The 27,657-nt window shown below is 35.6% G+C and overlaps 1 protein-coding gene and 1 non-coding gene across 2 annotated transcripts in view; both read right to left on the bottom strand.

Annotated features, from left to right (window-relative positions):
• LOC136338165 (UDP-glucuronosyltransferase 2B31-like) overlaps positions 1 to 27,657 on the bottom strand; it is a 43,891-nt gene that overhangs the window by 6,151 nt on the left and 10,083 nt on the right. Inside the window, exons 3-5 of the mRNA XM_066280273.1 lie at positions 20,862 to 20,993; positions 19,292 to 19,379; positions 18,241 to 18,460 (exon numbers count right to left, since the gene is read on the bottom strand). Of these exons, the coding sequence (XP_066136370.1) occupies positions 18,241 to 18,460; positions 19,292 to 19,379; positions 20,862 to 20,993 (440 nt within the window). The remainder of the gene's footprint in view (positions 1 to 18,240; positions 18,461 to 19,291; positions 19,380 to 20,861; positions 20,994 to 27,657) is intronic.
• LOC136307106 (U6 spliceosomal RNA) lies at positions 855 to 957 on the bottom strand. Its single transcript, XR_010725796.1, has one exon. It is a non-coding gene; the product is annotated as a U6 spliceosomal RNA (small nuclear RNA).

Genomic DNA, 27,657 nt, shown 5'->3' with positions numbered 1-27,657 from the left:
CCTAGATGATTGCCTTCTAAATTAGAATTTTTTGATGACAAATATTTTACAAAGTGAAGATGGAAGATAAGGTGGGGAAGCAACTGCATTTTAACAGAGGAAATGATTGGAACCACTCTAAGGGCTATGAGTGTTAGTAAAATAGGGGCTACTCAGCAGACCTGACAATGTCAGGGGACACTCAATGACTCAAAGTAACCACACAGGACAATCTGATCATAAATTTCTAACTGGACAGGTCCTGGTGAGTACTCTCATTCCAGGTCTATAGCTTCTTTAATAAAAGGTTGATCTTTACCCTAAATGGGCCTGTCCATTGTTCTTACACATCTAGGATAACATACCTCTGAAATGCCAGAGTACTTCTGTAGGTTTAACTACAGGCACCAGAGCACAATGACCCCAAAACTCTTGTGTTGCCCACACGCCAGATGTATTTATTATAAATGTTAAATGTTAGGTATTCTGTACCTACGATGTAAAGGAAGTATATATCTCTCCCTTTTACTTTTTATCCAATTCTAGAGATACTAATCCCCCCAAACCCCACCTCCTCCTTGCTTCTTTCTTCCTTCTTACTTTAGCACTAATGGATTACATGTAACCTTTCTTATGCTTCTCCTTTGATTCTAAATGCATAAACAGAACTGCCATACTTCCATTCTCTAGAGCATTTTCTCATCTGTGGAGCTTGATCATGCACGTAACCAATTTATTTGCTCAAATAAAATTTTATAAAAATTTTGATAGGTTTTACTTCCTTTCCTTGATATAAAACAGATGATGAAATATAGTTTTAGGACAACATTTTTTAAGTTTTATTTATTTATTTATTTTAAAATTTTATTTGTTGAAAAAATATGGAAAACTTCACAAATTTACATGTCATTCTTGTACAGGGGCCATACTAATCTTATCTCTATCTTTCTAATTTTAGTATGTGTGCTGCCAAAGCAAACATGCTTTTGAAATTTTAAAAGCAGGACTATATTATAGTGGGAGAAGTGCTTTGATAAGCAGACTTTTTAGTTCTTCTTTTTATAAATCTATTGTCTATTTTCACCAAGAATAATAGTGGCTTAAAAGATAAAATTATCATACTCTCTCACTCAAAATTTTCATCTGGCTTCTCAATTCATTGGAATAAAGTCCAAATTATTTTTTGGCCTACTAGACCCTACATGGTGTTAAAGAGAAAACTATAGACCCCGAATGGTTTTACTCCTGCTATAAGATCTTAGATTTAATGTCTGATTTAATTGAAGTATTAACTTCTCTCATAGATATAGTCTAAATCAACCAGTCTGGAATTTTCTGATCAACACCAATGAGGTAATCTGTCACTTGAGCCCTCACCATCCTCCCTAGGAAGAAGAGGTAATCTGCATGATAAAAACTCTTGCCATTACTTTACTGGAAAAAGATACCCTTGTCTAAAAGTAATATTTTCTCTTTCTAATAATTTCCCTGCAACACCCTTCTTCCTGTACAAATCTTCCATTTTGTACAACTCCTCTGAGAGCCCTGGTAGGTGCTAATGGTATATTGCCCAGTTCTTGAAATGTGTCTACAGCCAATTGGATCTTCAAGTTTTCTTGATTATTATTATTTTTTTGATATTGCGCAGACCTCCTGGCAATCTTCTCTCCTATGACTTTATCCCAGGCACACTCTATTGTAGGCACATTGACCTGGCTGTTTGTTCACTGAAGCTGCCAAGTGCGTTTCTTCATCAGCCCCTTTGTGCTCTGTTCTCTGTCCCTCCCGTGGAGCAGTCTTCCCTGAGACACAGCAAGGCTGTTTTCAACTTCTGAGGGAGGCCTTGATGTCAATGTCATGGCTCAGAAGAGCTTTTCCTGGCCACAGAGTGCCCCTAGGCATTTCTTCTATGATTTTGATTGATAGTATCTTCACTATTTGATTTCTAGACTTCTAAATACAGGTACAATGGTTTAATATGATTTCAAAGTTACTTATGAGTTAGGCAAAGTTGTTTTTATCCACTTGTTTATGATAAAAACAAAAAGGTTGTGTTGATGCAGGAATTATTTAAGTCCTGCCAGGATGTCATTCTACATCTGGTATTTGTTTATAAGCAGAGCCCCTATTCCCCGCAAAACCCAGCCTGGGGTCTTATTGGTAACACAATATGAAGGAGCAACTATGGCAAGGAAATATTTAGACTAAAATACTGAGAGATTATGAGGTCTATCTGAGAGTTTTGGTTTGGGCAGGGTGACTCTTTACTAACCAGACACCCTAGTGGCATTCCTTCCTGTTTTAGCCACTCATGTCTCTTAGAAAGTGGTGATAATTCTCAGAGCAGCCCTGTTGAAGAGATCAGCCAGCCCCCAACTCTGGTGTCTTTGCTCCCTTGCAACCTGCTATGGCAACTTGGGTCTTTTACTCTTATGTTGGCAGCTGGAAATCAGTTCTTGGATGGTCACTCTTTCTTTCTTTCTTTCTTTCTTTCTTTCTTTCTTTCTTTCTTTCTTTCTTTCTTTCTTTCTTTCTTTCTTTCCTCTCTCTCTCTCTCTGTCTCTCTCTCTCTCCTTCCTTCCTTCTTTCCTTCTTCCTTCATTCCTTCCTTCCTTTTCTTTCTTTTTTTTGGGTATATTTCTGAAGTGAGAAGCAGGGAAGGCAGAGAGAGACTGACTCCTGCATATGCCTAACTGGGATCCACACAGCATGCCCATCAAGGGGCGAAGCTCTGCCCATAAGGGCTGTTGCGCCATTGTAACTGGAGTCATTCTAGTGCTTGAGACGGAGGCCATGGAGCCATCCTCAGTGCCCAGGCCTATTTGGCTCCAAAGGAGCCTTGGCTATGGGTTGGGAAGGAAGAGATAGAGAGAAAAAAGAGGGAGAAGAATGAAGAAGCAGATAGGTGCTTCCCCTGTGTGCCTTGGCTGGGAATCGAACCCCAGGGCGTCTCCTAGCTGGGCGAAAGCTCTACCATGCTCTACCACTGAGCCAACCAACCAGGGCACTGTTTATTTATTAAATTTGGACTTTATTCCTTTGTATCTCCTTGCCTGGAACAATAGTGTGATTATCGAGTCATTTGGTATATGTTATTTCTTTCTTTGTCATATTTAAAGATATTATCCTGTATGCCATTGGCTTGTGAAATTACTATAATTCTCATATGAATTGTGCTATATAAATTCTTAACAAAGACAGAAATCAGTCTTTGAGCATAATATGCTTCCTCCTCAAAACAAAAAAATACAGTTTGTAAAGCATATCCTTAATTTCAGTATGAAAAAATATAAAGCACACATATCTTAAGTAAATAGCTCAAAATTTCATAATTACCTAGTAAATTGTCATGAACTCAATATACCAGGGGTTGGGAAACTTTTTGGCTGAGAGAGCCATGAACACCACATATTTTAAAATGTAATTCCATGAGAGCCAAATAACGACCCGTGTACGTCATGCATTATCCAATAAAAATTTGGTGTTATCCTGGAGGACAGCTGTGATTGGCTCCAGCCACCTGCAACCATGAACATGAGTGGTAGGAAATGAATGGATTGTAATACATGAGAATGTTTTATATTTTTAATGTTATTTTTTTTATTAAAGATTTGTCTGTGAGCCAGATGCAGCCATCAAAAGAGCCACATCTGGCTTGTGAGCCACAGGTTCCCAACCCCTGCAATATACCAATGTACCCACTATCCAGATACTGATATAGGATACTACAAGCTACTAGAAACTTCCCATTTTCTTGGACTGTTCAGTCAGTAATTCCTACCACAATTTAACTATTGATACTATCACTACTCTCTCTATATTTTTATTTTTATTTTTGTGCGTGTGTGTGTGTGTGTGACAGAGACAGAGAGAGACAGAGAGAAAGACAGATAAGGACAGACAGACAGTAAGGGTGACAGATGAGAATTGCTTTCTTATATGTGCCTTGACTGGGGCCGCAGCAGAGTGAGTGACCCCTTGCTCAAGCCAGCGTCCTTGGGGTTTTGAACCTGGGTCCTCCTTGTCTCAGTCCGATGCTTTATCCACTGCACCACTGCCTGGTCAGGCTAACTACTATCATTACTCTTAACATCATAGATTACTTTTTCTTATTTAAATATTTGAATCTTATAGTAATACTTGTTTTTGTCTTTTCTATAGCAAATGTTGGTTTATTTTATTGCTGTATGGTATCTAATGTATGATAGTACCACAGATTACCACTTTGTTATGTTTTATGACTTTTTGAATTGCTAATATATTTTTATCTATTTCTAGTAATGCTGATTTACATATATTTGTATATGTCTTTTGATATACATATTTATACAATTCTTTTGTGTATATACCTGCCAAGGAAATTTCTGGGAAGAAAGTGCATGTGTGTACTTATTGATCTTAAAACAAAAACTGACAAAAATACAATCATACTTGGAGACCTCAATACACCGCTGACGGCTCTAGATCGGTCATCCAAACAGAGAATCAACAAAGACATAGAGGCCTTAAACAAAACACTAGAGCACCTGGATATGATAGACATCTACAGGACATTTCATCCCAAAGTGACTGAGTATACATTTTTCTCCAGTGTACATGGATCATTCTCAAGAATTGACCATATGTTGGGCCACAAAAACAATATCAGCAAATTCAGAAAAATTGAAGTTGTACCAAGCATATTTTCTGACCATAAAGCCTTGAAACTAGAATTCAACTGCAAAAAAGAGGAAAAAAATCCCACAAAAATGTGGAAACTAAACAACATACTTTTAAAAAATGAATGGGTCAAAGAAGAAATAAGTGCAGAGATCAAAAGATATATACAGACTAATGAAAATGACAATACGACATATCAGAATCTATGGGATGCAGCAAAAGCAGTGATAAGAGGGAAGTTCATATCGCTTCAGGCATATATGAACAAACAAGAGAGAGCCCAAGTGAACCACTTAACTTCCCACCTTAAGGAACTAGAAAAAGAAGAACAAAGACAACCCAAAACAAGCCGAAGAAAGGAGATAATAAAAATCAGAGCAGAAATAAATGAATTAGAGAACAGAAAAACTATAGAAAAAATTAATAGAACAAGGAGCTGGTTCTTTGAAAAGATCAACAAAATTGACAAACCCTTGGCAAGACTTACCAAGGAAAAAAGAGAAAGAACTCATATAAACAAAATCCAAAATGAAAGAGGAGAAATCACCACGGACACCGTAGATATACAAAGAATTATTGCAGAATACAATGAAAAACTTTATGCCACTAAATTCAACAACCTAGAAGAAATGGATAAATTCCTAGAAAAATACAACCTTCCTAGACTGAGTCAAGAAGAAGCAGAAAGCCTAAACAGACCTATCAGTAGAGAAGAAATAGAAAAAACCATTAAAAACCTCCCCAAAAATAAAAGTCCAGGCCCTGACGGCTATACCAGGGAATTTTATCAAACATTCAAAGAAGACTTGGTTCCTATTCTACTCAAAGTCTTCCAAAAAATTGAAGAAGAAGCAATACTTCCAAACACATTTTATGAGGCCAACATAACCCTCATACCAAAACCTGGCAAGAATGGCACAAAAAAAGAAAACTACAGACCAATATCTCTAATGAATACAGATGCTAAAATACTAAACAAAATACTAGCAAATCGAATACAACAACATATTAAAAAAATAATACATCATGATCAAGTAGGATTCATCCCAGAATCTCAAGGATGGTTCAACATACGTAAAACGGTTAATGTAATACACCATATCAACAAAACAAAGAACAAAAACCACATGATCTTATCAATAGACGCAGAAAAGGCTTTTGATAAAATACAACACAATTTTATGTTTAAGACTCTCAACAAAATGGGTATAGAAGGAAAATATCTCAACATGATAAAGGCCATATATGATAAACCATCAGCTAACATCATATTAAATGGCACTAAACTGAAGGCTTTCCCCCTTAAATCAGGAACAAGACAGGGTTGTCCACTCTCTCCACTCTTATTTAATGTGGTACTAGAGGTTCTAGCCAGAGCAATCAGACAAGACAAAGAAATAAAAGGCATCCATATCGGAAAAGAAGAAGTAAAGGTATCACTTTTTGCAGATGATATGATCCTATACATCGAAAACCCCAAAGAATCCACAAAAAGACTACTAGAAACAATAAGCCAATACAGTAAGGTCGCAGGATACAAAATTAACATACAGAAGTCAATAGCCTTTCTATATGCCAACAATGAAACAACTGAGAAGGAACTCAAAAGAATAATCCCCTTCATGATTGCAACAAAAAAAATAAAATACTTAGGAATAAACATAACAAAGAATGTAAAGGACTTATATAATGAAAACTATAAACCATTGTTAAGGGAAATTGAAAAAGATATAATGAGATGGAAGAATATACCTTGTTCTTGGCTAGGAAGAATAAATATAATCAAGATGGCTATATTACCCAAAGCAATATACAAATTTAATGCAATTCCCATCAAAATTCCAATGACATTTTTTAAAGAAATAGAGCAAAAAATCATCAGATTTATATGGAACTATAAAAAACCCAGAATAGCCAAAGCAATCCTAAAGAAAAAGAATGAAGCTGGGGGCATAACAATACCTGACTTCAAACTATATTATAGGGCCACGACCATCAAAACAGCATGGTATTGGCAGAAAAATAGACACTCAGACCAATGGAACAGAATAGAAAGTCCAGAAATAAAACCACATATATATAGTCAAATAATTTTTGATAAAGGGGCCAACAACACACAATGGAGAAAAGAAAGCCTCTTCAATAAATGGTGCTGGGAAAACTGGAAAGCCACATGCAAAAGAATGAAACTGGACTACAGTCTCTTCCCCTGTACAAAAATTAACTCAAAATGGATCAAAGATCTAAACATAAGACCTGAAACAATTAAGTACATAGAAGAAGACATAGGTACTCAACTCATGGACCTGGGTTTTAAAGAGCATTTTATGAATTTGACTCCAATGGCAAGAGAAGTGAAGGCAAAAATTAATGAATGGGACTACATCAGACTAAGAAGTTTTTGCTCAGCAAGGGAAACTGATAACAAAATAAACAGAAAGCCAACTAAATGGGAAATGATATTTTCAAACAACAGCTCAGATAAGGGCCTAATATCCAAAATTTACAAAGAACTCATAAAACTCAACAACAAACAAACAAACAATCCAATAAAAAAATGGGAAGAGGATATGAATAGACACTTCTCCCAGGAAGAAATACAAATGGCCAACAGATATATGAAAAGATACTCATCTTCTTTAGCTATTAGAGAAATGCAAATCAAAACGGCAATGAGATACCACCTCACACCTGTTCGATTAGCTGTTATTAGCAAGTCAGGTAATAGCAAATGTTGGAGAGGCTGTGGAGAAAAAGGAACCCTCATACACTGTTGGTGGGAATGTAAAGTAGTACAACCATTATGGAAGAAAGTATGGTGGTTCCTCAAAAAACTGAAAATAGAACTACCTTATGACCCAGCAATCCCTCTACTGGGTATATATCCCCAAAACTCAGAAACATTGATACGTAAAGACACATGCAGCCCCATGTTCATTGCAGCATTGTTCACAGTGGCCAGGACATGGAAACAACCAAAAAGCCCATCAATAGATGACTGGATAAAGAAGATGTGGCACATATACACTATGGAATACTACTGAGCCATAAGAAATGATGACATCGGAACATTTACAGCAAAATGGTGGGATCTTGATAACATGATACGAAGCGAAATAAGTAAATCAGAAAAAAACAGGAACTGTATTATTCCATACGTAGGTGGGACATAATAGTGAAACTAAGAGACATTGATAAGAGTGTGGTGGTTACGGTGGGGAGGGGGGAATGGGAGAGGGATAGGGGGTGGGAGGGGCACAAAGAAAACAAGATAGAAGGTGACAGAGGACAATCTGACTTTGGGTGGTGGGTATGCAACATAATTGAACGACAAGATAACCTGGACTTGTTATCTTTGAATATATGTATCCTGATTTATTGATGTCACCCCATTAAAAAAAAAAAAATTGAAAAAAAAAAAAAGAAAGTGCATGTGTGATTATGATTTCAGCATTGATTCTGAGTTATTTAGAAATGTGTTGTTTAATTTCCAAATTTATAGAGAATTTTTTTTAGCTTAGGGTTTCTTTTTGTTTCTAACTTTATTTTATTCTAGTTGGACATGTACTCTTTATGACTTGAATAATTTTGAATCATCGGCCTTAATTTAGCTACAGCATGTGCACTCAATTCCATTATATTTCCTTATGCAGTTAAAAAAAATTTATGGTCTTCATTGTTATATGTATCTTAAATGTATTTTAAAATAGCATTTTAAAATAGTGTTTCAAATTACTTACGGATTTGTTTATTTTTTCATCTTTTTATATTATAGAAAAAATATTAAGAACATCTCTTTATAATCACCACAAACATCATAGATATAGAAAGAATTATTGTAGATTACTATGAAAATTTTATGCCACTAAATTCAACAACCTAGAAGAAATGGATAAATTCCTAGAACAATACAACCTTCCTAGACAGAGTCAAGAAGAAGCAGAAAGCCTAAACAGACCTACTAGTAGAGAAGAAATAGAAAAAACTATTAAAAACCTCCCCAAAAATAAAAGTCCAGGCCCAGATGGCTATTCTAGTGAATTCTATCAAACATTCAAAGAAGACTTGGTTCCTATTCTACTCAAAGTCTTCCAAAAAATTGAAGAAGAAGCAATACTTCCAAACACATTTTATGAGGCCAATATAACCCTCATACCAAAACCAGGCAAGGACGGCACAAAAAAAGAAAACTACAGACCAATATCTCTAATAAATACAGATGCTAAAATACTAAACAAAATACTGGCAAATCAAATACAACAACATATTAAAAAAAATAATACATCATGATCAAGTGGGATTCATCCCAGAATCTCAAGAATGGTTCAACATACGTAAAACGGTTAACGTAATACACCATATCAACAAAACAAAGAACAAAATCCACATGATCTTATCAATAGATGCAGAAAAGGCTTTTGATAAAATACAACACAACTTTATGTTTAAGACACTCAACAAAATGGGTATAGAAGGAAAATATCTCAACATGATAAAGGCCATATATGATAAACCATCAGACAACATCATATTAAATGGCATAAAACTGAGGACTTTCCACCGTAAATCAGGAACAAGACAGAGTTGTCCACTCTCTCCACTCTTATTTAATGTGGTGCTGGAAGTTCTAGCCAGAGAAATCAGACAAGAGAAAGAAATAAAAGGCATCCATATCAGAAAAGAAGAAGTAAAGGTATCACTTTTAGCAGATGATATGATCCTATACATTGAAAACCCCAAAGACTCCACAAAAAGATTACTAGAAACAATAAACCAATAAAGTAAGGTCACAGGATACAAAATTAACATAAAAAAGTCCATAGCCTTTCTATATGCCAACATAAAATATTAGAAAATGAACTCAAAAAAATAATCCCCTTCATGATTGAAACAAAAAAAATTAAATACTTAGGAATAAACATAACAAAGAATGTAAAGGACACATATAATGAAAACTAAAAAGCATTGTTAAGGGAAATTGAAAAAGATACAATGAGATGGAAAAGATGGATCCTTGTTCATGGATAGGAAGAATAAATATAATCAAAATGGCCATATTACCCAAAGCAATATATAAATTTAATGCAATTCCCTCAAAATTCCTATGACATTCTTTAGAGAAATGAAACAAAAATCATCAGATTTATATGGAACTATAAAAAACCCCAATTAGCCAAAGCAATCCTAAGGAAAAAGAATGAAGCTGGGGGCATTACAATACCTGACTTCAAACTATATTATAGGGCCACGACAATCAAAACAGCATAGTATTGGCAGAAAAATAGACACTCAGACCAATGGAACAGAATAAAAAGTCCGGAAATAAAACCACATATATATGGTCAAGTAATTTTTGGTAAAGGGGCCAACAACACATAATGGAGAAAAGAAAGCCTCTTCAACAAATAGTGCTTGGAAAACCAGAAAGCCACATGCAAAAGAATGAAACTCGACTACAGCTTGTCCCCTTGTACAAAAATTAATTCAAAATTGATCAAAGACCTAAATATAAGACCTGAAACAATAAAGTACATAGAAGAAGACATAGGTACTCAACTCATGGACCTGGGTTTTAAAGAGCATTTTATGAATTTGACTCCAAAGGCAAGAGAAGTGAAGGCAAAGGTAAATGAATGAAACTACATCAGACTAAAAAGTTTTTGCTCAGCAAGAGAAACTGGCAACAAAATAAACAGACAGCCAACTAAATGGGAAATGATATTTTCAAACAACAGCTCAGATAAGGGCCTAATATCCAAAATTTACAAAGAACTCATAAAACTCAACAACAAACAAACAAACAATCCAATAAAAAAATGGGAAGAGGACATGAACAGACACTTCTCCCAGGAAGAAATACAAATGGCCAACAGATATATGAAAAGATGCTCCTCTTCATTAGTTATTAGAGAAATGCAAATCAAAATTGCAATGAGATACCACCTCACACCTGTTAGACTAGCTATTATCAACAAGACAGGTAATAGCAAATGTTGGAGAGGCTGTGGAGAAAAAGGAACCCTCATTCACTGTTGGTGGGAATGTAAAGTAGTACAACCATTATGGAAGAAAGTATGGTGGTTCCTCAAAAAACTGAAAATAGAACTACTTTATGACTCAGCAATCCCTCTACTGGGTATATACCCCGAAAACTCAGAAACATTGATACGTAAAGACACATGTAGCCCCATGTTCATTGCAGCATTGTTCATAGTGGCCAAGACATGGAAACAACCAAAAAGCCCTTCAATAGATGATTGGATAAAGAAGATGTGGCACATATACACTATGGAATATTACTCAGCCATAAGAAATGATGACATCGGATCATTTACAGCAAAATGATGGGATCTTGGTAAGATTATATGGAGTGAAATTAGGAAATCAGAATAAACCAAGAACTACATAATTCCATACATTGGTGGGACATAAAAATGAGACTAAGAGACATGGACAAGAGCATGATGGTTACCGGGGGTGGGGGGAGGCGCGGGATAGAAGGAGGAGAGGGGGAGGGGGAGGAAGAGGGGCACAAAGAAAGCTAGATAAAAGGTGACGGAGGACAATCTGACTTTGATTGATGAGTATGCAACATAAGTGAATGACAAGATAATCTGGACATGTTTTCTTTGAATATATGTACCCTGATTTATTGATGTCACCTCATTAACATTAATAAAAATTTATATAATATAAAGTGAGTGACGTCATGGAAATGGCACCGTGAGCAGCGTGTCTGACAGATCTCCCCAAAATCACAACAAATTTATCAACTAGAAACAGAAAAATTTATCCTCGGAGCATTCCGGAGTTCCACACAAACTGAAAGCGAAAGGACTGTTATCACTTGAATCTGAGAGACAAGGGTGTGGAGGAAGATAACTACCACAGGGACATTCATTCAAGCCGCGGAGGGAGTGCGCCTGTGTGCTATCAACAAGACCACCCTCAGATGCCAATAAGAAAGAGGAAATCGAATATTATGGATACAAAAGAAAGAGAGGTAACACAAATAGATGTGGAAAAATCTATGGAGAAAAGACTTAACATACTGGAAGCCTTGGAGCTAAATGACAGAGAATTTAAAATAGAAATCTTAAAAATACTCAGAGATATACAAGAAAACACAGAAAGGCAATTTCGGGAGATCAGAAAACAACTCAATGAACACAAAGAATATATTACCAAGGAAATTGAAACTATAAAAACAAATCAAACAGAAATGAAAAACTCAATTCACGAGCTGAAAAACGAGGTAACAAGCTTAGCTAACAGAACAGCCCAGATAGAAGATAGGATTAGTGAAATAGAAGACAAACAACTTGAGGCACAACAGAGAGAAGAAGAAAGAGATTCAAAAATAATAAAAAACGAGAAAGCCCTACAGGAATTGTCTGACTCCATCAGAAAGAATAACATAAGAATAATAGGTATATCAGAGGGAGAAGAGAAAGAAAATGGAATGGAGAATATACTCAAACAAATAATAGACGAGAACTTCCCAAGCCTGTGGAAAGAACTAAAGCCTCAAATTCAAGAAGCAAACAGAACTCCGAGTTTTCTTAACCCCAACAAAACTACTCCAAGGCACATCATAATAAAGATGACACAAACCAATGACAAAGAAAAAATCCTCAAGGCAGCTAGGGAAAAGAAGAGTACAACATATAAAGGAAGGCCTATTAGATTATTATCAGATTTCTCAGCAGAAACTCTACAAGCTAGAAGAGAGTGGACCCCAATATTTAAAGCCCTGAAAGAGAGGAACTTTCAGCCAAGAATACTATACCCATCAAAGCTATCCTTCAAGTACGAAGGAGATATAAAAACATTCACAAATACAGAAAAGATGAGAGAATTTCTCAGCAGAAAGCCCCCACTCCAGGAAATACTAAAGTGGGTTTTCCAACCAGATTCAAAGAACAAAAGAAAACAACACCACAAGTAACAGCTCCACCAAGAACACAATAAAACCAAACTTAAACTGTGATAACAAAGGAAAAGAAGGGGGGAGAGGATGGAGATTAACAGTAGCAAAGGATGATGAAGTGCAGAAATACTCATAAGATAGGGTACTACAATGAATATGGTAGGTACCCTTTTCATTACTTAATGGTAACCACCCTTGAAAAAACCACCACAAAAACACTTGACTTAAAAAAGGTAGCAACAGAGGAAAGAAGTATGGAACACAAACAAACAAAAACAAATGATAGAAAAAGAAAAGAGAAGACTCAAACAAGATACAAAACTAACAGAAAGCAATTTATAAAATGGCAGTAGGGAACCCACAAGTGTCAATAATTACACTAAATGTAAATGGATTAAACTTACCAATAAAAAGACACAGAGTAGCAGAATGGATTAAAAAAGAAAATCCAACTATATGCTGCCTACAAGAAACACATCTAAGCAACAAGGATAAAAACAAATTCAAAGTGAAAGGCTGGAAAACAATACTCCAAGCAAACAACACCCAAAAAAAAGCAGGTGTAGCAATACTCATATCTAATAATGCTGACTACAAGACAGAAAAAATACTCAGAGACAAAAATGGTCATTTCATAATGATTAAGGGGAAGTTGAATCAAGAAGACATAACAATCCTTAATATATATGCACCAAACCAAGGAGCACCAAAATATATAAGACAGCTACTTATTGACCTTAAAACAAAAACTAACAAAAATACAATCATACTTGGAGACCTCAATACACCGCTGACGGCTCTAGATCGGTCATCCAAACAGAGAATCAATAAAGATATAGTGGCCTTAAACGAAATACTAGAACACCTGGATATGATAGACATCTACAGGACACTTCATCCCAAAGCGACAGAGTATACATTTTTCTCTAGTGTACATGGATCATTCTCAAGAATTGACCATATGTTGGGCCACAAAGACAATATCAGCAAATTTAGAAAAATTGAAATTGTACCAAGCATATTTTCTGATCATAAAACCTTGAAACTAGAATTCAACTGCAAAAAAGAGGGGGAAAACCCACAAAAATGTGGAAACTAAACAACATACTTCTAAAAAATGAATGGGTCAAAGAAGAAATAAGCGCAGAGATCAAAAGATATATACAGACAAATGAAAATGAAAATATGACATATCAGAATCTCTGGGATGCAGCAAAAGCAGTAATAAGAGGAAAGTTCATATCACTTCAGGCCTATATAAACAAACAAGAGAGAGCCGAAGTAAACCACTTAACTTCACACCTTAAGGAACTAGAAAAAGAAGAACAAAGACATCTCAAAACCAGCCGAAGAAAGGAGATAATAAAAATCAGAGCAGAAATAAATGAAATAAAGAACAGAAAAACTATAGAAAAAATCAATAAAACAAGGAGTTGGTTCTTTGAAAAGATCAACAAAATTGACAAACCCTTGGCAAGACTCACCAAGGAAAAAAGACACAGGACTCAAATAAATAAAATCCAAAATGAAAGAGGAGAGATCACCACAGACATCATAGATATACAAAGAATTATTGTAGAATACTATGAAAAATTATATGCCACCAAATACACCAATCTAGAAGAAATGGATAAATTCCTAGAACAATACAACCTTCCTAGACTGAGTCATGAAGAAGCAGAAAGCCTAAACAGACCAATCAGCAGGGAGGAAATAGAAAAACCTATTAAAAACATCCCCAAAAATAAAAGTCCAGGCCCAGACGGTTATACTAGTGAATTCTATCAAACATTCAAAGAAGACTTGGTTCCTATTCTACTCAAAGTCTTCCAAAAAATTGAAGAAGAAGCAATACTTCCAAACACATTTTATGAGGCCAACATAACCCTCATACCAAAACCTGGCAAGGATGGCACAAAGAAAGAAAACTACAGACCAATATCTCTAATGAATACAGATGCTAAAATACTAAACAAAATACTGGCAAACCGAATACAACAACATATTAAAAAAATAATACATCATGATCAAGTGGGATTCATCCCAGAATCTCAAGGATGGTTCAACATACGTAAAGCGGTTAACGTAATACACCATATCAACAAAACAAAGAACAAAAACCACATGATCTTATCAATAGATGCAGAAAAGGCTTTTGATAAAATACAACACAATTTTATGTTTAAGACTCTCAACAAAATGGGTATAGAAGAAAATATCTCCACATGATAAAGGCCATATATGATAAACCATCAGCCAACATCATATTAAACGGCATAAAACTGAGGACTTTCTACCTTAAATCAGGAACAAGACAGGGTTGTCCACTCTCTCCACTCTTATTTAACGTGGTGCTAGAAGTTCTGGCCAGAGCAATCAGACAAGACAAAGAAATAAAAGGCATCCATATCGGAAAAGAAGAAGTAAAGGTATCACTTTTTGCTGATGATATGATCCTATACATCGAAAACTCGAAGGACTCCACAAAAAGATTATTAGAAACAATAAACCAATACAGTAAGGTTGCAGGATACAAAATTAACATACAAAAGTCCATAATCATTCTATATGCCAACAATGAAATATTAGAAAACGAACTCAAAAAAATAATCCCCTTCACGATTGCAACAAAAAAAATAAAGTACCTAGGAATAAACATAACAAAGAATGTAAAGGACCTATATAACGAAAACTACAAGGCATTATTAAGAGAAATAGAAAAAGAGACAATGAGATGGAAAAATATTCCTTGTTCTTGGATAGGAAGAATAAATATAATCAAAATGGCCATATTACCCAAAGCAATATATAAATTTAATGCAATTCCCATCAATATTCCAATGACATTTTTTAAAGAAATGGAACAAAAAATCATCAGATTTATATGGAACTATAAAAAACCCCGAATAACCAAAACAATCCTAAAGAAAAAGAATGAAGCTGGGGGCATTACAATACCTGACTTTAAACTATATTATAGGGCCACGATAATCAAAACAGCATGGTATTGGCAGAAAAATAGACACTCAGACCAATGAACAGAATAGAAAGCCCAGAAATAAAACCACATATATATGGTTAAATAATCTTTGATAAAGGGGCCAACAACACACAATGGAGAAAAGAAAGCCTCTTCAACAAATGGTGTTGGGAAAACTGGAAAGCCACATGCAAAAGAATGAAACTTGACTACAGCCTGTCCCCGTGTACTAAAATTAATTCAAAATGGATCAAAGACCTAAATATAAGACCTGAAACAATAAAGTACATAGAAGAAGACATAGGTACTGAAATCATGGACCTGGGTTTTAAAGAGCATTTTATGAACTTGACTCCAATGGCAAGAGAAGTGAAGGCAAAGATAAATGAATGAAACTACATCAGACTAAAAAGTTTTTGCTCAGCAAGAGAAACTGATAACAAAATAAAAAGACAGCCAACTAAATGGGAAATGATATTTTCAAACAACAGCTCAGATAAGGGCCTAATATCCAAAATTTACAAAGAACTCATAAAACTCAACAACAAACAAAGAAACAATCCAATAAAAAAATGGGAAGAGGACATGAACAGACACTTCTCCCAGGAAGAGATACAAATGGCCAACAAATATATGAAAAGATGCTCCTCTTCATTAGTTATTAGAGAAATGCAAATCAAAACTGCAATGAGATACCACCTCACCGCTATTAGATTAGCTATTATCAACAAGACGGGTAATAGCAAATGTTGGAGAGGCTGCGGAGAAAAGGGAACTCTCATCCACTGTTGGTGGGACTGTAAAGTAGTACAACCATTATGGAGGAAAGTATGGTGGTTCCTCAAAAAGCTGCAAATAGAACTACCTTATGACCCAGCAATCCCTTTACTGGGTATATACCCCAAAACCTCAGAAACATTGATACGTAAAGACACATGTTGCCCCATGTTCATTGCAGCACTGTTCATAGTGGCCAAGACATGGAAACAACCAAAAAGCCCTTCAATAGAAGACTGGATAAAGAAGATATGGCACATATACACTATGGAATACTACTCAGCCATAAGAAATGATGACATCAGATCATTTACAGCAAAATGGTGGGATCTTGATAACATTATACGGAGTGAAATAAGTAAATCAGAAAAAAACAAGAACTACATGATTCCATACATTGGTGGAACATAAAAACGAGACTAAGAGACATGGACAAGAGTGTAGTGGTTACCAGGGGTGGGGGGAGGGAGGACACGAGAGGGAGGGAGGGAGAGAGTTAGGGGGAGGGGGAGGGGCACAGAGAACTAGATAGAGGGTTGCGGAGGACAATCTGACTTTGGACGAGGGGTATGCAACATAATTTAATTACAAAATAACCTAGACATGTTTTCTTTGAATATATGTACCCTGATTTATTAATGTCATCCCATTACCATTAATAAAAATTTATAAAAAAAAAAATCTCCTTATGATTAAAGCCTTGTATTTTGGTCTTTCTTTTTTTTCTTTTATTTTTTGCCTTCATTCACCTTTTTATACTTGAGAATTTATTTGTAGAAGTTACCAATTAATAATTTATATTGTTTTAAAAGATTAACCTTTTTAGTATCATGAAGTACTTGTCTTTATTTTTAGTAGTGCTTTTGTTCTATAGTGCCTCATGTAGCTGCATCTTTTTATGGTCACTGTTGAAACAGATAATTTTTCTACTTTTGTACAATCCTCTTGTATACTTCTATTAAAACATGGCTTCTAAATAGTATATATATCTAATTTAAAAAATTTATTCTGAAATTACTTTTGTTTAAATGATTTTGTCTGTTTAAGTGTACTGTAACTACTGACATTGTTACATATATTCACACAAAATCATATGTATCAATGTTTATAATAGCCAAACTTGGAAACAACCAAAATGTCTATGTGGTGATAAATAGATAAATAAAATGTGCTACACCCATATCATAGAATATTAGTTAGCAGTGAAAAGCTACACAGGACAAAACTGCAAAACATCTTGCTACATGAAAGAATCCAGTTTCAAAAGACCATATATTGTATGATTCTGTTATTGTGATGTGTCTAAAGGAATTTTTTGTAGAGACAAAAAGTTAAAAAGTGTAATCTTGGGTGAGGGAAGATGAGAAGATACTTCTAAGACATTTGCCATGTCTTTTTGGGATGATAAAAATGTTCTAAATTTATATTATGGTTATAGCTTTATAACTTTGTAAGCATACTTTATATATTTGAATTTTATAATTTCAACAGGTGAATATTATGGTATGTAAATAATATCTCATAGAATCTCTTCAGATGATTATAATAAAATATTTTTTAGTGTAAAGACATTTATACTTCAGAAATTTTATGAATTAAAATTTAGGTATAGAAATTCTCTTCTAGTTTATCAGTCTTTCTTTTATGTGCTCTATACTATTTTTGAAAATGTGTTTTTATAATTATTTATATAATTTTATATAATTAGAGGAGAACAGTATTGCACTAGTTGGCTACCCATTGAATACATGGGGTTAAAGTTCAACTTTGAAATTAATATGTTGTTGAAAATTGAAATAGTTTTAAGATGGATCATTAAACCATATTAATAATGTAAAGTTAGCTCCTTAAAAGTACCCTTGAGAAGAAACACCTATCTATAAACAGTATCTATTAAGTAGTATACAATACTTACGAAGGGTCATTAATGACTGTCTTCAATGCATTGAGCAATTTTTTACTTGAAATAGTGTTGAAGTCCAATCTTACAGCTGCTCCCTTGGTCTTCATGTGAGCAATGTTATCAGGTTGATCCGCAAACAAGGGAATGCCCACCATAGGGATCCCATGGTAGATCGCCTCATAGATGCCATTGGTTCCCCCATGAGTGATAAAGGCTTTGGTTTTTGGATGACCTAGGATTGGGTGAATTTCAGCAAATTATGAGTTACAAGTTTTAAAATAAAATCAGATTTGGGCACTAAAGGCAATGACACAGACCATGTATATTTAAAAAATCATCTATATTTAGACTATAAATCTGCTAGAGAGGTAGTAAAGGCTTACATAGAGGGTTGGTGTGTTTCTTTTCACTTGAAAATGAATACAAGTTTTCAGAAGACAAACTGAAAATGAATATTCTCAATTTTAAAAAAAGTGTATGCCAAAATAAAATTTGTGAGTCATGTTAGAATACCTTCTCTAATAAATAGTTAAGTCACTGAATCTGATATATAGGGTATCAGGGCAGCAGGAAATGTGTTGATGGTGGCCCAAACTCAGAGAAAGGAATAGTTACACATTATAATGAAGTATGTTGTTACTTTGGAAAAAGATATTGAATTTTTTATATGGAAAATGAAAAGTTACTGTTGATAATAAAGGTGCGAATATTTTATAGGGCCACATGTATACACTTACAGTGGGTTAAATGATTGTTGTATGTAGAGAATTAAAAGAGAGAGTAAACTGAGAAAGTGTTGAGATATTCTCTGTGAGATATTTTGTTTGTGACCATAAGGCATGTGACAGTGTAAAATAGAAAGTAAATGTTCTTATTTTCCCCTATGACTGGGAAATATATATATATATATATATATATATATATATATATATATATATATATGAAAGCTAATTTTTTATTTCTGAAGTGTTTCAATAAGAAATGTTCAATAAATATTTTTCCTAGTAAACTGTTTATTATTCTTGATGAATTGAGTCTGACTTAAGTGTTTGTTAGATCTTACCAAGAAGGTCATTTTGGGGGAGCCATTTATAGAGCCGAGTATTTGGCCCTAAAGTATCTGGTTTTTTGCCATCATATCTCCATATAACCTGTTATGGTAAAAAAAAGTAATGTTTTCCATGAGTCAAATGACAGAGTTACAGTGTGTCAGAATTCTAAATACACAAAGAGATATCCAGTTAAACCTCTTACATATTACAGATAAGGAGATGAGGACAAGACATATGGAGAATGAGAACCAATAAAACACTGATGTAAGAGAAGTACATGCTTGTATTACTTATTTTTATATTCAGTCAGGGTTGAATGCAATCATGATGTTCATACACAATGAGCTTATCAATGACCAATTCAACTATATAAAACTTTGTAGATAGTCCTATAATTATAGTGGGAAAACCAGCAAATTAACTCATTCTAGGCTTAATTCTGTAACTTGTTTCTTCTTCAGGCAGGAGAAATTATTTTAAGGGTTGTCTTGGGTCAAAATTTATAAAACACAGGTCACCATTAGAACTGGACCCACGTCCATCCTTTCTTTTATGTCTTTCTGCTTCAGAATGTAGCAGGGCCCAGCTGACCAGAGAGGTTTTCTCTTTCTTTTTCACAGGCCAGTTTTTCTCTTTCTCTCAATCATTGTTCTGGCTTGTGTCTGATGCAGCTGGTGAGCCCTGGACACCCTTTCTTTCAGTATCACCTTGAGAAACACAGTGAGTGGCCTACTCCAGAATTCAGGGAAAGAGAGCCTGGATCACCTGCCAAACCTAAACTGTGTGACACTTTTCAGACTGTTATCACTTCTAGTTTAATGTTACAGTTAAAAATGTTACTGCTTTCTGAGAACATGTGTAATGTGTACCTGACCCTAGGAATCCTGCAAGGAAACAAATTACAAGATAGAATTAGATAATATCTGTTCCTGCCTACAATATTATGACAATACCAAACTTCACAGTGTATCTTGTAAATATACTTCTTGGTGATGACAATGTTAATGCCAAAGTTATTGTTAAACAAAATCCTCCATGTGTAATTTGTTTTTTTAAATTGATTTGTGACATAAATTGGAGTTATAACAATAGTTTTTTTTTTTTTTTGTATTTTTTTGAAGCTGGAAACGGGGAGAGACAGACAGACTCCCGCATGCGCCCGACTGGGATCCACCCGGCACACCCACCAGGGGCGATGCTCTGCCCACCAGGGGGCGATGCTCTGCCCCTCCGGGGCATCGCTCTGCCACGACCAGAGTCACTCTAGCATCTGGGGCAGAGGCCAAGGAGCCATCCCCAGCGCCCGGGCCATCTTTGCTCCAATGGAGCCTTGGCTGCAGGAGGGGAAGAGAGAGACAGAGAGGAAGGAGGGGGTGTGGAGAAGCAAATGGGCACTTCTCCTATGTTCCCTGGCCGGGAATCGAACCCGGGTCCCCCTGCACGCCAGGCCAATGCTCTACTGCTGAGCCAACCGACCAGGGCCAACAATAGTTTACCTTTTATGTAGAAATTTCTGTAACTGGACCCTTTACAGAGCTTAACATACTTATTAGTAGTTTACTCTAAGGTACTTTATCTGACCTTTTGAGGAATCTGGGCAAGGGCTGATGCAATCACATTGGCTTTTTCTTCTGTCATGTTCGTGACCATGGAGCCCAGGGTGAACACCACAATGCCATGTTCTCCAGAGCTCTGGGCAAACTCTTCCATTTCCTGGGAAGGAAGAATAGTTCCCATCACAAAAGAGCAACAGCACAGTGAAATCTATTGAAAGTATTGCTAAAAACAACTAATGAGAGAAAATTATGTCTTATAGAAATTTATTAGTATAGTTCTTGTGTTTTTAAAAGTGCTAAAATAAATGAAATATAACGTGCAGTTCAGTAGTGTTGGGATTTTATTGTGCAACCCATCTCCAGAACATCTGCTTCTTGCATGTTTATCCTGCAATTCTCTATTGCCCATTTCCTAGTCTCTGACATTCAACATTCCTCTTTCTGTTTCTGAGTCTGACTAGTGTACGTACCTTATGTAAGTGCAGTCATACAGTATTTGTTATTTTGTGTATGACCTATTTCACTTGGCAAAACGTATTTAAGATTCAGGTATATTATAACCTATGTAAGAACTTCTTTCAATTTTTTTTAATATGTTGTTTATTTATTCTGAATCTTAATAGATAATATGAGAGGATTTCAGTTTAGCAAATAGAATATAGGAAATATTAAAACAGCACAGGTTTTTTTTTTTTTTTTTTTTGTATTTTTCTGAAGCTGAAAACGGGGATAGACAGTCAGACAGACTCCCACATGCGCCTGACCGGGATCCACCCGGCACGCCCACCAGGGGCAACGCTCTGCCCACCAGGGGGCGATGCTCTGCCACTCCAGGGCATCGCTCTGTTGTAGCCAGAGCCACTCTAGCGCCTGGGGCAGAGGCCAAGGAGCCATCCCCATTGCACGGGCCATCTTTGCTCCAATGGAGCCTCGCTGCGGGAGGGGAAGAGAGACAGAGAGGAAGGAGAGGGGGAGGGATGGAGAAGCAGATGAGCGCTTCTCCTGTGTGCCCTGGCCGGGAATCGAACCCAGGTCTTCTTCAGGCCAGGCCGACACTCTACCACTGAGCCAACCGGCCAGGGCCAAAACAGCGCAGGTTTTAATGAAAAATGGGCCCATTCCCTGGACAGAGATGACTTTATTAGGTAGTGACATTATTATTTTTCTAAGTGTTTACTGTGACACTTTTAGACGAGTGATTTAAAGCTTTTAAGTGGTATAAAGTGCTCCCTGGGATTATTGCATAGCCCTTTCATGGCTTGGAAAAGTATTCCATGTAGAAAACAGAGGCTAGTTAGCTGCAGCAGAATGAACATTAAAGAACAGTAGTAAACAAGAGTCCTAGCCTGGAGATAGCCCCTGTGTCAGTGTGTGCTTCTTCCCTCCCAACTCCTATCCCTCCCCTAACTCCCATCACAGTTTTTTTTTTTACAGGGACAGAGAGAGAGAGAGTCAGAGAGAGGGATAGATAGGAACAGAGGGAGATGAGTAGCATCAATCATCAGTTTTTCATTGCGACACCTTAGTTGTTCATTGATTGCTTTCTCATATGTGCCTTGACCGCGGGCCTTCAGCAGACTCAATAACCCTTTGCTCAAGCCAGTGACCTTGGGTCTAAGCTAGTGAGCTTTGCTCAAACTAGATGAGCCCAAGCTCAAGCTGGTGACCTCTGGGTCTTGAACCGGTCCTCCACATCCTAGCCCGATGCTCTATCTACTGCGCCACTGCCTGGTCAGGCCCTATCACAGTCTTTTTTTTTTTTAATAATTTTATTTTTTTTAATAGGGCGACATCAATAAATCAGGATACATATATTCAAAGATAACAAGTCCAGGTTATCTTGTCGTTCAATTATGTTGCATACCCATCACCCAAAGACAGATTGCCCTCTGTCACCTTCTATCTAGTTTTCTTTGTGCCCCTCCCCTTCCCCTATTCCCTCTCCCTTTGCCCCTCCTCCCATAACCACCACACTCTTATCAATGTCTCTTAGTTTCACTTTTATGTCCCACCTACGTATGGAATAATGCAGTTCCTGGGTTTTTTTGATTTACTTATTTCACTTCGTATAATGTTATCAAGATCCCACCATTTTGCTGTAAATGAACCGATGTCATCATTTCTTATGGCTGAGTAGTATTCCATAGTGTATATGTGCCACATCTTCTTTATCCAATCATCTATTGACGGGCTTTTTGGTTGTTTCCATGTCCTGGCCACAGTGAACAATGCTGCAATAAACATGGGGCTGCATGTGTCTTTATGTATCAACGTTTCTGAGTTTTGGGGGTATATACACCGTAGAGGGATTGCTGGGTCAAAAGGTAGTTCTATTTGCAGTTTTTTGAGGAACCACCATACTTTCTTCCATAATGGTTGTACTACTTTACATTCCCGCCAACAGTGTATGAGGGTTCCTTTTTCTCCACAGCCTCTCCAACATTTGCTATTACCTGTCTTGTTGATAATAGCTAATCTAACAGGTGTGAGGTGGTATCTCACTGCAGTTTTGATTTGCATTTCTCTAATAACTAATGAAGAGGAGCATCTTTTCATATATTTGTTGGCCATTTGTATCTCTTCCTGGGAGAAGTGTCTGTTCATGTCCTCTTCCCATTTTTTTATTGGATTGTTTGTTTGTTTGTTGTTGAGTTTTATGAGTTCTTTATATATTTTGGATATTAGGCCCTTATCTGAGCTGTTGTTTGAAAGTATCATTTCCCATTTAGTTGGCTTTCTTTTTATTTTGTTATCAGTTTCTCTTGCTGAGCAAAAACTTCTTAGTCTGATGTAGTCCCATTCATTAATTTTTGCCTTCACTTCTCTTGTCTTTGGAGTCAAATTCATAAAATGCTCTTTAAAACCCAGGTCCATGAGTTGAGTACCTATGTCTTCTTCTATGTACTTAATTGTTTCAGGTCTTATGTTTATATCTTTGATCCATTTTGAGTTAATTTTAGTACAAGGGGACAAACTGTAGTCCAGTTTCATTCTTTTGCATGTGGCTTTCAGTTTTCCCAGTACCATTTATTGAAGAGGCTTTCTTTTCTCCATTGTGTGTTGTTGGCCCCTTTATCAAAAATTATTTGACTATATATATGTGGTTTTATTTCTGGGTTTTCTATTCTGTTCCATTGGTCTGAGTGTCTATTTTTCTGCCAATACCATGCTGTTTTGATTGTTGTGGCCCTATAATATAGTTTGATGTCAGGTATTGTAATGCCCCCCAGCTTCATTCTTTTTCTTTAGGATTGTTTTGGCTATTCGGGGTTTTTATAGTTACATATAAATCTGATAATTTTTTGCTCTATTTCTTTAAAAAATGTCATTGGAATATTGATGGGAATTGCATTAAATTTGTATATTGCTTTGGGTAATATGGCCATCTTGATTATATTTATTCTTCCTAACCAATAACAAGGAATATTTTTCCATCTCATTATATCTTTTTCAATTTCCCTTAACAATGGTTTATAGTTTTCATTATATAAGTCCTTTACATTCTTTGTTATGTTTATTCCTAAGTATTTTATTTTTTTTGTTGCAATCTTGATGGGGATTATTCTTTTGAGTTTGTTCTCAAATGTTTCATTGTTGGCATATAGAAAGGCTATTGACTTCTGTATGTTAATTTTGTATCCTGCGACCTTACTGTATTGGCTTATTGTTTCTAGTAGTCTTTTTGTGGATTCTTTGGGGTTTTCGATGTATAGGATCATATCATCTGCAAAAAGTGATACCTTTATTTCTTCTTTTCCGATATGGATGCCTTTTATTTCTTTGTCTTGTCTGATTGCTCTGGCTAGAAGATCTAGTACCATATTAAATAAGAGTCAAGAGAGTGGACAACCCTGTCTTGTTCCTGATTTAAAAGGGAAAACCTTCAGTTTTGTGCCATTTAATATGATGTTAACTGATAGTTTATCATATATGGCCTTTATCATGTTGAGATATTTTCCTTCTATACCCATTTTGTTGAGAGTCTTAAACATAAAATTGTGTTGTATTTTATCGAAAGCCTTTTCTGCGTCTATTGATAAGATCATGTGGTTTTTGTTCTTTGTTTTGTTGATATGGTGTATTATGTTAACCATTTTACGTATGTTGAACCATCGTTGAGATTCTGGATGAATCCCACTTGATCATGATGTATTATTTTTTAAATATGTTGTTGTGTTCTATTTGCTAGTATTTTGTTTAGTATTTTTAGCATCTATATTTTTTAGAGATATTGGTCTGTAGTTTTCTTTTTTTGTGCCATCCTTGCCTGGTTTTGGTATGAGGGTTATGTTGGCCTCATAAAATGTGTTTGGAAGTATTGCTTCTTCTTCTTCAATGTTTTGGAAGACTTTCAGTAGAATAGGAACCAAGTCTTCTTTGAATGTTTGAGAAAATTCGCTGGTATAGCTTTCTGGGCCTGGACTTTTATTTTTGCGGGAGGTTTTTAATGGTTTTTTCTATTTCTTCTCTACTAATAGGTCTGTTTAGGCTTTCTGCTTCTTCTTGACTCTGTCTCAGAAGGCTGTATTGTTCTAGGAATTTATCCATTTCTTCTAGGTTGTTGAATTTAGTGGCATAAAGTTTTTCATAGTATTCTACAATAATTCTTTGTATATCTATGGTGTCCATGGTGATTTCTCCTCTTTCATTTTGGATTTTGTTTATATGAGTTCTTTCTCTTTTTTCCTTGGTAAGTCTTGCCAAGGGTTTGTCAATTTTGTTATTCTTTTCAAAGAACCAGATCCTTGTTCTATTAATTTTTTCTATAGTTTTTCTGTTCTCTATTTTATTTATTTCTGCTCTGATTTTTATTATCTCCTTTCTTCAGCTAGTTTTGGGTTGTCTTTGTTCTTCTTTTTCTAGTTCCTTAAGGTGTGAAGTTAAGTGGTTCACTTGGGCTCTCTCTTGGTTGTTCATATAGGCCTGAAGTGATATGAACTTCCCTCTTATCACTGCTTTAGCTGCATCTCATAGATTTTGATATGTCGATTTGTCATTTTCATTTGTCTGTATATATCTTTTGATCTCTGCACTTATTTCTTCTTTGAACCATTCATTTTTTTAAAGTATGTTGTTTAGTTTCCACATTTTTGTGGGATTTTTTCCCTCTTTTTTGCAGTTAAATTCTAGTTTCAAGGCTTTATGATCAGAAAATATGCTTGGTACAACTTCAATTTTTCTGAATTTGCTGATGTTGTTTTTGTGGCCCAACATATGGTCAATTCTTGAGAATGATCCATGTACACTGGAGAAAAAAGTATACTCAGTCACTTTGGGATGAAATGTCCTGTAGATGTTTATCATATCCAGGTGCTCTAGTGTTTTGTTTAAGGCCACTATATCTTTGTTGATTCTCTGTTTGGGTGATCGATCTAGAGCCATCAGTGGTGTATTGAGGTCTCCAAGTATGATTGTATTTTTGTCAGTTTTTGTTTTAAGGTCAGTAAGTAGCTGTCTTATATATTTTGGTGCTCCTTGGTTTGGTATATATATATTAAGAATTGTTATGTCTTCTTGATTCAGTGTCCCCTTAGCCATTATGAAATGGTTATTTTTGTCTCTGAGTACTTTTGCTGTCTTGTAGTCAGCATTATCAGATATGAGTATTGCTAAGCCTGCTTTTTTTTGGATGTTATTTCCTTGGAGTATTGTTTTCGAGCCTTTCACTTTGAATTTGTATATATCCTTGTTTCTTAGATGAGTTTCTTGTAGGCAGCATACAGTTGGATTTTCTTTTTTAATCCATTATGTTACTCTGTGCTTTTTTATTGGTGAGTTTAATCCATTTACATTTAGTGTAATTATTGACACTTGTGAGTTCCGTATTGCCATTTTATAGATTGCTTTCTGTTAGCTTTGTGTCTTGTTTGATCCGTCTCTTTTGTTTTTCTATCTTTTGGTTTTTTTGGTTGTATTCCATTCATCTTTCCTCTGTTGCTACCTTTTTTAAATCATATGCTTCTGTGGTGGTTTTTTCAATGGTGGTTACCTTTCAGTAATGAAAAGGGTTCTTACCTGTTTATTGTAGTACACTATTTTGGGAGTACTTTTGCACTCCATCGTCCTTTGCTACTGTTAATCTCCATCCTCTCCCCCCTTTTTCTTTTTGTTGTTGTCACAGTTTAAATTTGGTTTTATTGTGTTCTTCTTGGAGCTTTTACTTGTGGGTTTTTTTTTTTCTTTGTATCTGATTGAATAACCCCCTTTAGTAATTCCTGGAGTGGAGTTTTTCTGATGATAAATTCCATCATCTTTTCTGTATCTGTGAATGTTTTTATTTCTCCTTCATATTTGAAGGATAGCTTTGATGGGTATAGTATTCGTGGCTGAAAGTTCCTCTCTTTCAGGACTTTAAATATTGGGGTTCACTCTCTTCTAGCTTGTAGAGTTTCTGCTGAGAAATGTGATGATAATCTAATATGCCTTCCTTTATATGTTGTATTCTTCTTTTTCCTGGCTGCCTTGAGAATTTTTTCTTTGCTGTTGGTTTGTGCCAATTTTATTATGATGTTCCTTGGAGTAGGTTTGTTGGGGTTAAGAAAACTCGGAGTTCTGTTTGCTTCTTGAATTTGAGGCTTTAGTTCTTTCCACAGGCTTGGGAAGTTCTCATCTATTATTTGTTTGAGTATGTTCTCCATTCCATTTTCTCTCTCTTCTCCCTCTGATATACCTATTATTCTTATGTTATTCTTTTTGATGGAGTCAGATAATTCCTGTAGGGCTATCTCATTTTTTAAAATTTTTGAGTCTCTTTCTTCTTCTTTCTGTTGTGCCTCAAGTTGCTTGTCTTCTATTTCACTAATCCTACCTTCTATCTGGCC

The sequence above is a fragment of the Saccopteryx bilineata genome, chromosome 5 (genome assembly GCF_036850765.1).
Source record: "Saccopteryx bilineata isolate mSacBil1 chromosome 5, mSacBil1_pri_phased_curated, whole genome shotgun sequence".
Taxonomy (NCBI): domain Eukaryota; kingdom Metazoa; phylum Chordata; class Mammalia; order Chiroptera; family Emballonuridae; genus Saccopteryx; species Saccopteryx bilineata.
Note: the sequence above shows the minus strand (reverse complement) of the source record. Positions and strands in the feature narration are given on the sequence as shown.